This window comes from Malurus melanocephalus, unplaced genomic scaffold (genome assembly GCF_030028575.1).
Source record: "Malurus melanocephalus ecotype Western Australia unplaced genomic scaffold, MMel_1.1 scaffold_307, whole genome shotgun sequence".
In the NCBI taxonomy this organism is placed as follows: domain Eukaryota; kingdom Metazoa; phylum Chordata; class Aves; order Passeriformes; family Maluridae; genus Malurus; species Malurus melanocephalus.
Window position 1 is genome coordinate 741,476 of NW_026623539.1, and position 18,185 is coordinate 759,660.

General features: G+C 41.1%; 1 protein-coding gene across 2 annotated transcripts in view; it reads right to left on the bottom strand.

Moving 5' to 3' along the window:
- HLCS (holocarboxylase synthetase) overlaps window positions 1-18,185 on the bottom strand; it is a 115,393-nt gene that overhangs the window by 10,130 nt on the left and 87,078 nt on the right. For both annotated transcript variants that reach the window (XM_057377226.1, XM_057377227.1), the window contains 2 exons: window positions 2,845-2,912; window positions 1,619-1,779 (listed from right to left, as the gene is read on the bottom strand). In XM_057377226.1, coding sequence (XP_057233209.1) covers window positions 1,619-1,779; window positions 2,845-2,912 — 229 coding nt within the window. The remainder of the gene's footprint in view (window positions 1-1,618; window positions 1,780-2,844; window positions 2,913-18,185) is intronic.

Sequence of the window (18,185 nt, forward strand, 5' to 3'; positions counted from 1 at the left end):
CCAGAGAAGCTGTGGCTGCCCCTGGATCCCTTTGAGTGCCCAAGGCCAGGCTGGACATTGGGGCTGGGAGCAGCCTGGGACAGTGGGAGGTGYCCCTGCCATGGCAGGGGTGGCACTGGGTGACCTTTAAGGTCCCTTCCAACCCAAAACTTCCATGATTCCACAACTCCACAGATGATCCCACTGCCTGTGGCTGCTGCAATTGCCACAGGCCCTGCACTACTCAACTAAAGGAGAAATTCAAGTACTGAGTTCTTGATAATTTTTGATTTTTAGTCCAGACCCTTAACTTTGTTTTCCCCCACTGCCAAGGGTTGATGTCCCCTCAGCTCCAGATCTGTCCTGGTCACCAAAAGCTTTTTGCTGCCCAAACGCTCAGCACAGCACCTGGATTATCAATCCACATCGTTTTTCCACCAATATTTTGTACTTCAGTTGCCTTTTTCCTCTCGAATGGAACAAAATTAAAAAATGCCACAGAGCACTGGGGCAGGCACACAGAAGCAAAATCACCTCCACCTCTAAATCAGCTCCTTCCTTACTCAGCCCCATATTTTACAAAACTCACTCCCGTCCCTCCATTTTTAAGTGGTCAAATTATTCGCTGCAGCCAAACATTTATTTTATATCGCAAATTTCAGCCCCAAGCATTTTGTTTTTCCAGTCAGGTCATGAAGCACCAAAATCAGAAGGGTTTAATGGAAAAAAGGCTGACAGACCCTAAACTGCAGCAAAGCTACCGGGTGCCACCATAATAAAGTTCATGTGTAAATGTGTATAAGTCATTGATTTTCTGTAATATAGGAAACACATGCTCGAGTTAACTACTTCTGTAAAATGCCGAAGTTTTATAGTTAGCAAATATTAGGAAATGGCAACATTAAAAAGGAGATATATGAGGTGATGAAGAAGACTGCTTCTTCATTTTAATGCTGATGACAGGACACTTGATTCTCTCTTGAGAGCAATTCTCCCAAGTTCTTGCTTTAGAAATCAGTTTTCAACCCTTAAACAAGGGTTGGAAAAATCCTTTAAAAGGAATAAAGTGACCACTGAAACGGCACCAACAAAAAAGGCAGAAAAGGATTTGTCAGTTTTATTCGTTTTTCCCTCCTCCTTCTTCTCCTTCCAAATCAAAACGAATTAACTCCATCGCTGGGCAAACAAAATGGATTTTTTCTTTACTGCTGAGGACTGAGGCTTGAGTTTCACAGGATTATGAGTGGAACKAGTGCAGTGCACTTGATCAGCCCAGTAAAACACAGTTTGCATCACATGGACACAACGTTTCTTCCAATATTTAAATAATCCAACGTTAGTGAGGGTAAATTCACCAATCTCTCAGCGCTGATGAGCTGTATCACTCATTCAGTCATCCCACACATAAAAGAAACAGCTAAAATCGGAATTTTGGAGATGATTTTGAATTTAGAAGGACATACCTCATGTCCTGGTATTCAGTCATCCCACACATAAAAGACACAGCTAAAATCAGAATTTCTGAGATGATTTTGAATTTAGAAGGACATACCTCATATCCTGGTATTCAGTCATCCCACATAAAAGACACAGCTAAAACCAGAATTTTTTAGACGATCTTGAACTTAGAAGGACGTACCTCATATCCTGGTATGGATCTGACTGACTCCACCACTGCCAAGGACACCAGGTGTTGGATGAAAGGAATTCTCTGGCCTAGGTTGGAATGCAGAGGGATGGAGATGTGCAGAGTGGACAGGGCACAGCCCACGGGACTGAGCCAGACATTTCCACCACGACCTGGGGAGGCAGAGGAAAAGCAGYCATTTCAACCCCTGAAATACATTTTAAAAATCACTTTGTGAAGGTACACAACTGCTAAAGAGGGAGATTCAAGAGTATCTGTCCAAGAATCTACCAAAAGCCCTTCAAGGGAGTTACCAAATTAATTTTGAAATWAAAAGGATTAGTGTGCAAAGCTTTTTCTTCAAAAAAACAGCAGGTTTTTAATGGAAAATTAAAAAATTTGAATTGTTCAAGGCCAGGTTGGATGGGGCTSTGAGCAACCTGGTTWTGTGGAARGTATGGCAGGGGATGGAACAAGATGATCTTTAAGGTCCCTTCCAACTCAGGCTATTCCATAATTATATTTTGTGATTCTAAAGTACGAGCTGCTCCTCCATTTCCCAGCCTGTCCTAAATCCCAGCATTTTCCCGTTGTCAGGCAGCAGAAACATTTCAGAAGATCTTGCTTTGTCCAAGTGGAGAAGCATTTGTGAAGATGCTCTGTGTGCATCTGGAATTCCATCCACACTCTGAACCACCCTGAAAGCCAGGGAATCATCTTTTCATGGATTTGTGCTYGGAAAAGCTTCTCAGGCCACACACTCTGCCCTTCCAGCAGAACAAACGTGGCTTTTAAAGAAGTGCCAGCATTTTTTTCCGGGCAAGAAACAGGACTTGCACACATTTATCTCTCAGGCAGGTCCTGCAGGCTCRGTCTCAGAGCCACTCAAGCCCCAGTTTTGTTCCAGTTCCCCCAGTTTGAGCTTTAATGTGGAGCTATGATTGGGTTACACTGACTGCAGTGATGGCAGTTTTCGTGCCTGGTGAAACTTTCTTGGCAGGAACCAGGAGACCACTAAATCATTTCTGCAAAAGCCACCAAACATCCTGAAAATGTTTACTTTGGTCTCTTATTAACTTTGGGGTTTGGAGTTTGGATCTGCAGTTTGAGCAGGAGGAGAAGAGGACACGTTTATTTTGTGGATTGTATTATCCAAAATGCTCATAAATTCATCTTCAAATGTCCATTTTCATATATTTAATACGCATTTTTTTAACAAAATAAGGGAATTTACTTACCTTTCCCTTGTGTTTGTCGACCAGCTACTGCTATTAAACCCATCTCCTCAGGCAACTCGAACATTAACCTGCCAATTAGGGGAAAAAAACCCAAAAACCTCACATGCTTATCAGCTGCAACACTAAGCTACATTCATGAAAATCAAGGCTTAAATATCAGGTAATATTTCATGTTAACATTGCACATTTTTTCTGTTACTGTTTAGCCCAGACCCAAACCTGCCCAAATCACAAAATGATTCTCTGAAAAATGAGAATGTGAAATGAATTTTATCTGTTTGAGTGAAATAAGTCAGGGTTCACTGAAGATAACACAGGTTTTGTGTTTCTTCACTTTTTCCTGAGGTGCTCATTGTTTTGGGGTGTGCCCATCCTCAGCAAGTGACAAGCAGCAATCCGAGACATTTGTTTCTACTTACAGCGAATTTTTGCTCGCGCTACAAAATGTCAGAGCAGCAGTTTCTGATTATTTGGAAAACCAATATGGTGGCAATAAAGCAGTTTAAAAGATACACTATCCCCTGAGAACTAATTATGATTTAACTACAGTAAATAAATCTACACCTTCTGAGAGCTCTAGAGAACACTGGCTTATTTTAGGGCTTGTGTTCTGCTTTTAAAATAGTTTCACTTAAAAGAATATGAACTTTCCTCTGGGGATAAGTAGAAAGTGCACTTTAACACCGGCAAATGAGTCAATGCTACACTTAAAAAAAAAAAAAAAAGAAAAGGAAAAAAAAGAAAGAAAAAAAGAAGAAAAAACTCTACTGTGAGAACTTTGTTGGAGCTACTTTCAATCAGATCTGAACTGCACCACGATCCTCCTCCATTTCATGTTTTCAGGGAATTATTTAAGAGATGAAACACATCCAAGATGTTGCCTATGAGGTAAGCCCCAAAAAGTGATGTGCAGCCCTCCAATCTCCTTCTCCCACGGCCACAAACACGATGCTGGTCATTCCTACAAGAGCAATCAAAAATCACTCCAAAAACTGATGAGGGCAGCCCGAATCAGAGGAAAGGCCCATTCAGAATGATTTCTCCCAAATTTATGATGGATTTGACAAGTGTATTGAGTTCTGCAGCCGAGGAAGTCCATGAGCAGCAAGGACCAACTGTGAGTGTCCCAAAGCCACGGCGTCTTTGTGCTGGGGACAAAATGAGGATCCCGGGATGAAAAATGGGATATCAGCAACTCCTGGGGCTGTGGCAGCCCTGAAACAATCCCAGAGATTCCAGAGGATCCTCAAATGGAAACAACAATCCCAGAGATTCCAGAGGATTCTCAAAACAAAACACAACAATACCAGAGATCCCAGAGGATCCTCAAACGCCTGACTCGCTTTGTGATGATCAGAACTGCAGGTTCTTGGAGGGCCTGGACAAAGCCTGGACAGCAAATGCCATTGCCAATGACAAATCCTAAAATCTTGGGATGGGTTGGGTTGGAAAGGACCTGAAGATCATTCAGTGCCACATYTGCCATGGGCAGGGACACAGAAACCAGTGTGAACCAGCAGGAACCAGCAGGARCAGTCTCTGCCGTGTTTTCCCAYGTTATTCCCAGATCAGTGAGAGGTTCTCCAGGGCCAGGAGCCACAAGATGTCCTTGCCAGTCCCCTTCCAGCTCACACAGAACAAAGCTGGATATTTGTCTCCTCTGGACCCTGTGCAGCACCTRCTGAGGCCAAGCTCACCTATCCACCACCCTTAACAGCAAATTTCACCTCTGCTTATCACCAAATCCCAGAATCATCAGGGTGGGAAGACCCCTTTGGGATCACCCAGTGGCACCCCAGCCCCAGCAGCATCACCCCAAAGCCTGTCCCCAAGGGCCACATCCAGACTCCTCCTGAGCATTTTGGATCTGGGTGCCACAGGAGCAGCTGATCTGCTGGAACGTCACTGGTCTCCAGAGGGATCCCAACAGACTGAACCCAAAATGTTCACAGCTGGAAAAACAAAACCTGCCTGCAAATATTCCAAAAACTCCATGGCTGGAGGTCAGAGACCCACATAGGGTGCACTATCCTTAATTCCTCATGAAGAGGGATATCTGGAATGGTCCTTTGTGGCTAAAGGAAAACCCCAGAATCCCAAAATCACCGAGGGGGGAAGAGACTTCATGGTCATCACCCCAAAGCCTGTTCCCAAGGGCCACATCCAGACTGCTCCTGAGCACTCCCAGAGACAGGGACTGCACCCCCTCCCTCCCTGGGCAGCTCATTCCAAGGCCTGACCACTCTGACAGGGAATTTTCTTCGCCAATCTCCACCCTGAGCCTCCCCTGGTGCAATTTGAGGCCATTTCCTCTCCTCCTTTCCCTCGGGACACGGCAGCAGAGCCCGACCCCCCCCGGCTGTCCCCTCCTGTCAGGGAGTTGTGCAGAGCCACAAGGTCCCCCCGGAGCCTCCTTTGCTCCAGGCTGAGCTCCTTTCCCAGGATGGGTTTTCCAGCCCCTTTTCCCTTTCCCTTCCCAGCCCCTCAGGGAGAAGATCCCCCAAAGCTCAGGAAGCTTCAGCCCTGTCTTTTGGGAACAGCCCGATTACAGCACCAAGCCCATGGTTTTGCAACATGAAAATGTAATTTAAATTTGGATGCACAGTCAGGAAGAGATTACAGGCTTTGCTGGAACACACTGATTCCTGTTGCTTCTCCATTCACGTATCTGTTTTTAAACAAGGAAAAAAACTAAAAAAAAAAAAACCACGTGCTGCCATGAGGGGAGGAGAACAGAGCAGGAAAAAAGCTAATTAGGAATCCAAAACATGGGCTTCTACACCAAAGAGATACAGCTGAGAGGAGAGATGATGGACACTTGGCAGCAGGTAAAACTTTATTRAATAGAGAGACTGAGGTTGTGCTTTGAAGGGTCAGGAAGAAATTCTTGGAAGGACACAGCCCTGGGAAGTTGTGAATTCCCAGACTGATACAGCAGGAGACACACAGATTTGGTTTTACTGCTTGCAGAGATTGTGCCGAATTACCACGAAGCCTGTGATAATAAAAATCTCCACGCAGCCCCCTGCTCGCCTTCCTATGCCTCAGAGCTCTGTCAATTCTCTGTGCTTGTTTACTTTGGTTTTGTTTTTTTTCTTTGCTGGGAGAAACAACTCGGATTTTCCTTACCAGACAGATTAACTGTACGTGCACTTTTTTAAATATCGACTTCCCTTCTTTTCTTTCAACTTAATCAGTTGCAGACTCAACAATTTCATTTTTCTGCAGAGCGGTTCAATCACAGCGCTCACCACATTTTTCCCCCAAAATTTTTTCCTTCAAGAAATTCTCCTGGTTTGTTTTTTTTTTTTTCTCTTTATCTTGCTCTGTCTATAAATTCCAAAGACCACACTGAGATACAAGAATATGGAAACATGAAATGCCTGAAGACAAATTTACCCATCAGGAAGAATATCAGATGGCATCTGTATGATGGTAGAMGATGACACTGGAATTTTATGTAAATTTTCCCTTTTTTTGAACATTTTTGTGGTATTTTCCAAAATATGAGTGAGGCACTTTTGACATTCAAGAACATTAAAACTGAAATGGTAAGAGAGAGATTCCAGCATGGTTTTTTTATATAAACACCCTTCTCCCTAAGGGTATTTACATAAAACCAGATCCTTATCCCATCTAAAGATGCTGTCTAAAGTAATAAACAATATTTAATAATTTTATGAAATAAATAATATATAATTTTAAAAWTATTAAATAAATATTAAATATCATACATAATATTATACATACAATATTATAATAAGTTATATACAAATAATTAAATAWAAATTAATATTTTCACGAAATAATTGAGTAGATAAAGGAAGTGGTTTAAATTATTAAATAGGACAATTAAATATCAATAATACAAATTAAATATGTTTATAATAAATAAATAAAGTGATTAAATATGTTTATAATGATATATTATATGTTCTTTGGAAATTTCAAGTGTAAGGATGACTCTGGCCAGCCAACACGACGACTTTTCATTCTACATGACCATAAAAAGCCAACTGAAACCCCAAAAACCTAAATTTGAGTAATGGTAAGAGCTATAAATTTCATTGATGTTGTGGGTTTAGTGTTGGAACTCTCGTTAAAGGTTCCTGCTGTGTTGCAGGGTTGCAGAGCACAGGCAGCAGTGCATTCCAGATGTTCAAACACCTGGGCACAACGGGGTCAGCCATGGCCAGATCTGTCCCTTCCCTTCAAGCTCCTCACCTGGAAATCTCGCTCTGGAATAGTTTAGAGAGCGTTGAAAAAGCAACAACACACAAATCCAAACCTTCTCCATTTTGGTCAAATCACAGAATCCCAGAATAACTGAGGTTGGGGGGTCACAGTCAGAGGAGCCACCATGGATGAGGGTAGGGTTGGATGGAATTTGGGAAAAATTCCATCCCTGGAACGTGGGGAGACCCTGGCACAGGGTGCCCAGAGAAGCTGAGGCTGCCCCTGGATCCCTGGCAGTGCCCAAGGCCAGGCACAGTGTCCATCCTGGGACAGTGGGAGGTGTCCCTSCCATTTTGGGGTGGGATTGGATCATCTTTGTTGTTCCTTCCCACCCAAACCATTCCATGATTCTGAGATCCAGTATAAAATAAATCTTGTTATCGACCCAAGAGCAGCAGATCCTGGGAATGGCACCACACTGGGAGCCCAGGAAAGGCCCAAAATCAGGGAACATTTCCTGCTTTGCTGTTCGTGGTGGAATCACTTTGAGATCCAGGCCCTGCTGYACACAATTCTACCACAAAATCCTCTTTTTTTTTTTTCCATGCTTACCCCGTTTTTCATCTGGTGGAATTTTTATTTTTATCCCTGATCTTTTATAATTAGCCCTTTGTGTTTATAGGCTTTTCCTCATACAAAAAAAAGAMAGAAAAAGAGGATTTTAAAACACAGTACCATGCAGGCAAAGGTGCCAGGAAACATACCCAGATAAGAAAGGACACCAAAAAATTTGCCAGCAAAATGCCAGTTAAAAATTCACAGTTTCTTTCACTTTCTGGTGGGTTTCCCCACAGCACATTCAGCACAGAAAGGGCCACTTCATGTCAAATTCTCCTTGAACTCCTCAGATACACCRAAGTCCTGCTTCAGGGTGGAAAAACATTAAAGGGATTATAATATACCAGCCATAAGGAAGCTAAAAAATGCACCAGAACACAGCTGGTTCCTTGCAGCCCTGATGATGAACAAAACTAAAAATCCTTAAAGCCTGGATTCAGGCTTTAATATTTATCAAATAAATATTAAATATTATATGTAATATAATATATACTATATTATACATTATTTATATAGTATAATACAAATAATTAAATATAAATTCATATTTTTATAAAATAATTAGATGATTAAAGTATTTTAAATTATTAAATAGGACAAATTAAATATCAATAATACAAATTAAATATGCTTATAATAAATAAATAAAATGATTAAATATATTTATACATATTATATATTCTTTAGAAATTTCAAGTGTAAGGAGGACTCTTGCCAGCCAACACGACGACTTTTCATCCTACATGACCATAAAAAGGCAACTGAAACCCCAAAAACCTACATTTGAGTAATGGTAAGAGCTACAAATTTCATTGATGTTGTGTTGTGATGAGAGGGGGATCTCATGGGTGGCATCTCTGAAGGGCAAAGCAGCCCAGAAGAGTTGGTCTTTGCAGACCACACAAACATATAAAAAATCACCCAAAAAATAACCCTGAGGAAAATAAGGACATGAATCAGCTAAAAAGGKAATCCAAGACTGGAGAAGAATGTACAAAAGAGATGAAAGAGGAGAAATGCTGCACAGGAGAAATGCAGGAATATTGTGTAGCTGAAGCTCAATTACAGGAGAAAACGGGAACAAGGACTTTATCTGGGATGTGATAAAATTAAAGAAAATGTGGGCTCCCAGCTGCCTGAGGATGAGCTCAGGGAGGAGGCTGAGCCACTCAGGGAATTCTGTGTCCCCGTCTGCACCAATGAACTCTGCCAGGACTTCACCCAGAGCGCAGGGAGAAGAGGAAACACCAGCAGCGGAAAAGGATTGATCCCATAAAACTCCTGAGAAATCCTGGCTCTGAGAGCTGCTGAGAGCAGAGATGGGATGGATCTGGGAGCTCTGGCTGAGGGCAAATCCAGACCGTCCATCCTYGTGGTCAAGGACATCAGGGGAAGCCCCAGATGAGGAGGGAAAACATCTCCAAGCTGTTCTTTCCCAACRTCCCTGTGCCCAAATCAAGCCATTGTGGGCTGGATGGATGCTCCACCAGACGAGCAGAAATGTCTGGATTTTGGGATTGAAAAGAATGGTTTTTATTCCACCTGCAGTCTGGACATAACTGCAGATCCTTGGGGGTTTATCCCGAGATTTATCCCATTTAATACCTCAATATCTTTACCAAGAGGTGAAGGAAAKGAGGGAATGAATACAGGAGGGAATGGAAATCACATCAATCCAGTTTGGGAATAACAACAAACTGTGGCGAAAACTCAGCACTGGAATGGGGTACGGGGTTGTTCAAAGCCTGACTGGAAAAATCCCTGAGCAAACTGCTGGGAATTCACTGCTGACCCTGCTTCAAAGAAAGACTTTGGATTAGAGACCTTCAAGAATCTTTTCCAATCGGAGTGATTCCTTAACTCCAGAAAATGCACAGAAACTTTGCATCTCTGTGTTTCCAGCAGACACTTGGGTTTGGTTGAAATCAGTCAGAAATCAGCAACTGTAGCTATCAAATCAGTGGTTTAAATATAATAAAAAATATAAATATAAATATATTATTTATGAGACATGAATATAAATATAAATATAAATATAAATATAAATATAAATATAAATATAAATATAAAATTATATTATTTGTGATCCCATCCCTCACCACTAAAAAATTGGACCAAGAAAAAACACCACAATTATATATATTATACATATTATATATTATATATATWATATRTATTATATRTAYWWWAYRTATWWWATATAYATWMYATATAWWATATWWTAWAWATWWTATATATATTAATTATATTAATTATATATGACATATATTATATGCATTTACATATTAGATATTATAAATATTATATAATATATTATATATGATATATATKAATTATATATTAYATATTATGTGTATTATATATTATATATCATATGTATTATATAATATATACTACATAATTTATAACATATAATAGTTAACACATAATATAGAATATAGAATATAGAAATATAATATAAAATATAATAAAATTAATAAAAGTGATTCAGCCCCAGGGCTGTTCACCAGAATCCCATCTCCCAGGCAGGATCCTGAAGTAACTTTCACACTGTCTCACAAACCTAAATATTGAATTTTCTCCCTCTCCCRCTCTCCGTGAGGCATTTTACACACGACCAGGTGCTACCTGTGGGCTTTGAGAGGATTGACCCCCCCAGGTGAGACAAGTAGAACACCTCAGCTGTTAATCCTGCCCAGGCTGATTCAAATAACAGGAATCTCACTTAAAACCCTGCCTAAAGCCAGCAGGCAAAGCATTTGCCAGGATGAATCCACATGAATGCGCTCTTCTGTTCKCATGCAAAAAATTCACCGTTTCTTTTGCTTTCTGGTGGGTTTCCCCACAGCACAGTTAGCACAGAAAGGGCCATTTAATGTCAAATTCTCCTTGAACTCCTCGGATACACCAAAACCCCACCTCAGTGAGGAAAAGCATTAAAGGGATTACAATATCCCAGCCACGGGGGAAGCTAAAAAACTTTGGACAGCTGGTTCCTCGCACCTCACCTCAATAAACACAAAAAGAAGATTGTCCCGCTCCAGACGCGACATTTCCAGTGAGGAATATTCTCCTGAAGGAACGGCACGGGTTGGGTGGGTAAATCCTCCATCAGGGCCACGATAACGACGCAGTTTTGGGGGAAATTCGGGATGGGAGTGGGGGCAAAGGTACCTGAGCTGGTTTTCAGCTGGACCAAAGCTCTCACCTGGCTCACCATAAATGAAAACTGCCCTTGGGCAAGGGGAACAACCAGCAAAACATGCCAGAGCAGAGAAAAGAAGATGAAATCACCCCTTTCTTCCCACCAATGTGCTTCTGCTGGATTTAAATGATGGTTTTACGGTCTGGGAATGGTTCATGCTTTGCTGGTGGAATTGCTTTGAGAACCAGGCCCTGCTGCTCACAACTCTACCGTGAATCCTCATTTTTCTCCCTGCTCACTGCGTTTTTCAGCTGGTGATTTTCTCATCTTTCTATTTTTTGCCTGATCCTTTATAATTAGCTCTTTGTCTGTGTTTATAGGATTTTCCTCATACAAAAACAGTAAGAAAAAGGGAATTTTAAAACATGGTACCATGCAGGCAAAGGTGTCAGGAAACATACCCAAATAAGAAAGGACTCCAAAAAATCAGTTTGCCAACAAAATGCCAGTAAAATTTGAAACCTGGGTTCAGACACACTGGTCATGTTCCAAAACTGMAAACTTAAAGAACTCCTTTATTCAGTAAATCAGCTTCTCTGTGAATATCATCAAGAGCACAAAGTTACAGCAAAGRAGGGAGTTTCCAGGGAAGATCTGAGGGGAGTTTAGGAGTTTGTTTCAGTTATTAATTTGAAAAGCAAAAGATTGTCCTGTTTTGAGCGATTTATTTCATTTTTCCCCTCTAATAGGGAATCTTTTCAATTCATGACCTTTGAAAAAGCTACCTGAAGCCTCCCCAAAAGTGAAGACGGAACAAATGGGAATGAAACAGATTTCCTTGGGAAACAGAACCCCAGTGCCAAGTTTTAAGAAACAGGAGAGTCACCAGAAGGCAGTGAAACATATGTGAATTGATAACAGGGAAAGAGCAGAACCTTGAGGCTGGAATAAAAATTTATAAATATAATGATCCAAACCAGATCCAGCCCTGCTTGTCTGAGGTAAAACACAGCAGAAGGGAGAATTTGGAACATCCAGACCGATGCAGGCAGTGGTGATGCCACTTTTAGGGGATTTGAACCCAAGGATTGTCCAACCCAGGGTCAGGACCTTGCCCTTGGCCTTGCTGAATCTTTTGAGGTCCCCATGCCCCAATCCCTGTGGCTCCACTGAACTGGGATCAAATCCAGGCTGGGATGGGCAGATGGAGCAGCCCTGGGAGAAGGAYTTGGGGGAGCTGGGGGTGAGAGCTGGACCCACCCCATCCCAGATCCCCCTGAGCCTGGGCTGAAACCCCAGAAACTGGAATTGTGCCCCTATGCTCCATTGCTGAGGTGAGACCCCCACGTGCAGAGCTGCTCCAGCACAGGAAGGACGTGGAGCTGCTGGAGAGAGCCCAGAGGAGGCAGCAGGATGGTCAGAGGGATGGAGCAGCTGTGCTGGGAGGAAAGGCTGGGAGAGCTGGGATTGTTCAGCCTGGACAGGAGAAGCTTTGGGCTGAGCTCATTGTGGCCTTGCAGGGCCTGAAGGAGCCCACAGGAACCATGGAGAGAGACAATTTGCAAGTGCTGCAGGGACAGGAGCCAGGGAATGGCTTCCCAGTGCCAGAGGGCAGGGCCAGATGGGATATTGGGCAGGAATTGTTCCCTGGGAGGGTGGGCAGGCCCTGGCACAGGGTGCCCAGAGAAGCTGTGGCTGCCCCTGGATCCCTTTGAGTGCCCAAGGCCAGGCTGGACATTGGGGCTGGGAGCAGCCTGGGACAGTGGGAGGTGTCCCTGCCATGGCAGGGGTGGCACTGGATGCCTTTTTAAGGTCCCTTTCCAACCCAAACCWTTCCATAATTCTGTGATGCTTTAAACTCAACTTCCATCACTTTCAGATGGAAACCTCAACACAAGCAAAATAATTTGAGTAAGAAACAGCTTCAATAAATTTACATCAGTAAATCTACTTTAAATCAGCACTGGATTCACTAATTCACAGCGTGAGGCATCACAAGCCCGAGGATCTCAGAATTAACCCAGTGTGGAACTGAATTTACACGATAGTCCTCAATTGCCTCTCAGATAAAAAACCTAACTGAGGACTTCGTGCACACACAGCGATTTCAGCACGACGTCCCGGCCAGTTTCCAGGTAATTGCATTTCGTTATGAAAATTTCTCTGCAATTGATGAAGACATCGCTTCATTTCCTGCCCTAAATCACTGTGGGTGTYAAAGGGTTGTCGTGTTTGGAGCAGCAGTGAAGTTATTCCCAAACAGCCRCTCAGACGGGGTGAAAGCAGAACAAACGACACCGGGTTTGTCGTGGAAATTAAAGTGAGCACAACTCAGAATTGTGTGAGGTGCCCTCCAAGGATCCTCCACAGGGCTTTGCAAACTGGGTTAAAAAAACCCCAAACCAATCGTTCCTTGTTAAGTAGCTGCATAAAGCCTAAAAATTTAGTAGTAACACTTATTTTCCTTATTTAAATTAATATTTTTTTCCTTTATCTTATTACTCATGAAAATTTCATTAATACTTCAAATACCAGAAATAATTTACAGTTCAGCGACTCCCCCAAAAGCCTTTGAATTTTCTTCCACAATTCRCTTTAATTTATTTTCTGCCTGTAACATCCATAGTGTTCCAAATTTCAGTGGCTCATGGAAACCTAAGGATGTGGCAAATTCCCAGTTTTTCTAATCCAATGCTGATTGAAAAATAATTTTAATTCTTGTTTTTCCTCCTGAAGGCACACACAACAGTTTTCCTCCACTAAAACAAGAGGCAGCACATTTTCACACTGACATTTCTTGTGGTCCTGTCAAGTTAGTTTATGACTCTTTCTGAAAATATTTGTAATGTGCAAGACAATTAACTCAAATTTGGGGAAAATTTCACCATTACCACTGTTTTCCTTGCCAGTCTCAATTTCCAAATTTTCATCCCTCACATTTAATTGAAAAACACACACAGAACATCTTGGAAGTTCAAAATGTGAGTTCATATTCTGATTTTTGGGACGTGTATGGTACAAACATCATCTTGAAGGTGGTAATGGGACACATTGCTTGGCATTCAATCAAATCTTCCTAATTTTGCCCAGGTGTGGCGTCAGAAATTGGCAGGTGAAGCTCAATTATTTCACTTGCATCACCTCTTTTTTCCATTTAGAATGGTGGTGTATGAAATCTTTTTTAAAAAAAAAGTATTATTAACATTTTGCTGTGCAAAAGCCATCAAAACACCCCACTCCTTCCATGTCAATAAATCCAGAATTTAATCTAAAAACTCCCACAGACAGAATATCAGGTTTTTCCTCCTTATTTAATAAAAAAGTAGATGTGTAAAGCTGAGAAATTTAAATGTAGAACACGTAAATATAAATTAYAATGTCAGAGATTAACACAAGGAAAAATTGAATGCCAGCTTGAGGGAGAAAATATATTTTTTTCATTTCAAAGTGTTTCCATGAGAGGTGGTTTTAAAATAAATTCTTAAAAATGGCAGTTGAGCTCTAAAGTTGCAGCCATCACTTGAAACAGCTTGTTTAATAATAATAATAATAATAATAATAATAATAATAATAATAATAATAATAATAATAATAGTATCTAATTATATTATTGTAATTGTTTTAAAAATAATATATTGTTTAATAATAATACATATTGTTGTTGAATGTTAAAAAATAATATATTGCTTAATAATAACAATAACAATGATTATAATAATAATAATAATAATAGTAATAGTAATAATAATAAAAATAATATTCTGAAGTTTTAAATATTATTCTTAAAGGCATTATCAGACTTGATGGGATGTTTACCATACATATACTTCTTCAAAGAAAACAGAGACTCAAAAAAGCTGCTGTTCTCTAAGAATTAATTTGTCTGCAATAATGCAATTTTTCCTTTAAAATGCTTAATTGGTCATCATAATTCAACATCCCTAAATAGAATTTCATGTGACCTCTTGTGAAGAACAGATGATGTTGGAGCATTTTTTTTCCCCCTGATTTCAAGCTGCAAATCATGTCAGAGACAAGAATCCCGAGAAATTGTTGCTTTTTTCACGGCAAATTCAAAAAAGCAATAAACACAATAGCTGAGCTTGGCTGCCTCTGCTTCCAAGGGCCTAAAAATTAAAAATAACCAAAAAAAATCCTCTCTTCAAGCAGCAGAGGTTTATCCCTTCCAGTGCCAAGAGAAGCCACAAGATTTCTAAATTCAGAATCAAAGCCCACAGCGCTCTTCTCGTGCTGGGGCTCAAAAGTGTCTGCAGGAAGAACAGAAAAGTTTTGTTTCCAAAGATGTTGTGAAATATTTTGAAACCCCTCACTGTTGGGCCGTGCCAGACTCTTGAGCGTTCATTTCACGGCTGATTTAAGAATGGATTTGGAAATGAGAAAGTCGCTTTCTGCTGGCCACAGCATCCTCCRCAGGCTCCAGAAACGTGGATTTTAACCACAAACTCAACACAAAATGTAGTTGATACTCCAAACCCCAAACAGGGATTTCCTTTGTCAGGGTGGGCAAAAAAAACCCCAAAGGTCCCCAGGTAACCTTGTTATTCAAATTAACATTGAATATTCCAAAGTTAATTTGAATAAGAAATTTATATTAAGTTTTGAATAACTTCAAGTTCTTTACAAGCAAGAAAAGCTGAAAGTTCCTATTTCCAAGAGGTTGAAAAATGCCCAGTTTGAAACTAAAAAATAAAAAAAAACCAATAAAATATGTACAAATCCCTCTTATCCTGAGAGGTGCTGAACGGGTCCAAAGGATCACAGAAGGTTTGGGTTGGAAGGTAAATTTATCTTGGATTTTGGCATCTCAACCCTTTCCTGCTCAGTGACATCTGCATGTTGTGGGGGATGAAATTGGGATTTCCCAAAGAGCAGCAAGAAAAAAAAAGCCTTTGATTCTTGTATTGCCTCATCAAACCCATGAACTGCTTCCAAAAAACTGACAAAAAGCGTGCCAAATTCTAATTCTGTACCACTGGAAACCATTTTTAGGTCTAGGAAAGGCTGAAAAAAATGGGATTGTTCAGCCTGGAGAGGAGAAGCTTTGGGSTGAGCTCATTGTGGCCTTGCAGGGCCTGAAGGAGCCCACAGGAACCATGGAGAGAGACAATTTCCAAGGGCTGCAGGGACAGGAGACAGGGGAATCGATACTCATGGAGTAATAAATAAAATCAGAAATTAATTCCTGAACCTCCTGAGAGATCTCTGGGTTCTCCTTCACCTATTTTTTTTTGTGCATTCTACAGCTGTAAAATGAAAGCAAAATAAAAGCTTAGAAATAAAACTTCTTCATTTTACCAAAACGATATAAAAAAAAAAAAAAAAAAAAAAAAACAGGTGGCATTTTCTTTGAAATGAAAAAGTGAGGTTTTATCAAGGGTTGGGGTGGTCTGAAGCAAAGAATTCCTTCATCTGGAAAAGGAGAAAAATGTGAGGAATGACTTCAGTGGGAAGTTCCAGACACAGATGTGGCACCAGGCAAAACTGCTGGGAAAGAGTCAGAAATTAATAAAAGGAATAAATAAAAAAAAACTCGGTGTGAATTTGTGTGAAGTACAAATCCAYGGCTCCGGTGTCCCCTGTGGATTTCCATCCATGACAAAACAAATCTCCCRTGGATTTCCATCCATGGCAAAATGAGCCCCAGCTCAACAGAGCAAACTGAAAATCCACTCCAACACTGAGCTGGTTTTCACAGGGAAAATGTTGTTCCATGCTCACTAAAAATGGAGAAATTCTTCATTTTCTTCCTGTTCCATGCAAGATTTGAGTGAAAGGTTCTTTGCACTCTTGTTGTGAAGTGTAAATTCTTTTTGATGAAAGAACCACAATTCTCCGTTCTCCCYCTCTCCCCATCCAAGGAATCGTGTTTCCTCCACCCTGAACTATTCCCTTTCCCAGCTTTGTGCTGCCCAGCAAATCCACTCCTTTTGAAGCCTGGTGCTCAAAACTGSCCCAGTAACTCCAGTTAAGCCCTCCCAGTGCTGAGCAGAACTGGAAGGATTACCCCGGGCATTTTTAGCCCATTTTGAAGCCCTTTTGTCTGAATTTCTGGGTCAGTCCTTACCTCCTATCTTTCAACAGGAGCTGATTTTTAACCCACATTGAATTGCTCACTCAAACTTCCAAAACTYCTCATGAAAATTGGTATTTAAGCACTCTCTGTCCACTGAATATTTTTCATTTGATTATTACTGTGTAATAATTGAAAAAAAAAAAAAACTTTTTATTTGAAGCCACCCTTCGATTCCTCAAGCTTTGCATTTCAAACCCACCTCTTCACAGCCTTATGGACTCTCCTTACAGAGGGAGGTTTTTGGGAAGGAAACCACAAATTCTGCTACCCAAATTAATGATGGAAATGACTGAGTTGTCTTGAAGCACTGGCACATCTCAAGCCTCAGCAGTGTGGCCCAGAAATGGATTTTAAATTTAAAATCTTAGTTTTAAGGGTGCCATCGAAACCCTTCAGCTGTGACATGAAAGAGTTAAGTGTCTACAAGGGGAATGATCACTGAAGAAAAAAATTCCTTTTGTCCACAAAGAGAATTTTAACAAGCAGCTCTTCACAGGATTAATAAAGTTGCTGCTGTAAATGTCAGCTATTTGCAGCTGTCTGTCTCCTCCACCTTGAATATAAATGAGAAGGAAAAAAGCAAGGAAATACTTTTCCTTTCACGTTTTTTTTTTAAATATCTTTTTCTGCAAGTACTCCATAAATAATTTTGACTTTTCAACCAGGGACATCAGACTGACCTAGCAGAACACTGTTTTTCCATCCAGAATAAACCTGTCAAATTGATTTTCCCATCACCCTTGTTTTATGGGGTAACCTCTCCACTGCAGCAAATAAAAGCTCCTCGTGTTCTCTTTTTCCTGTCAAATTCAAATCAGAATCTTCTTCTGATTCACAATTTGTAAACTCTSGGTCAGGGACCTTCATTTGGTGTCTCTGTAACTTGTGGTGGCCTCTGAGGCATCACTGGGATGGCTCAAATGGTTCAACAAAAAGAATTCAAAGGTCAAGGATGGGTAAAATAGAATACAGCAGATCTTCCATCTCTGCAGCCCAACCATTATGGGAAAACTGCTCCATCCTGCTCACAAAACTCCCACTGGCAGAATCCCAAATCATCGAGGTGGGAAAAGCCCTTTGGGATCAGCCAGTGCCACCCCAGCCCCAGCAGCATCACCCCAAAGCCTGTCCCCAAGGGCCACATCCAGACTCCTCCTGAGCACTCCCAGAGACAGGGACTGCACCCCCTCCCTGCGCAGCTCATTCCAAGGCCTGACCACTCTGACAGGGAATTTTCTTTGCCAATCTCCACCCTGAGCCTCCCCTGGTGCAATTTGAGGCCATTTCCTCTCCTCCTTTCCCTTGGGA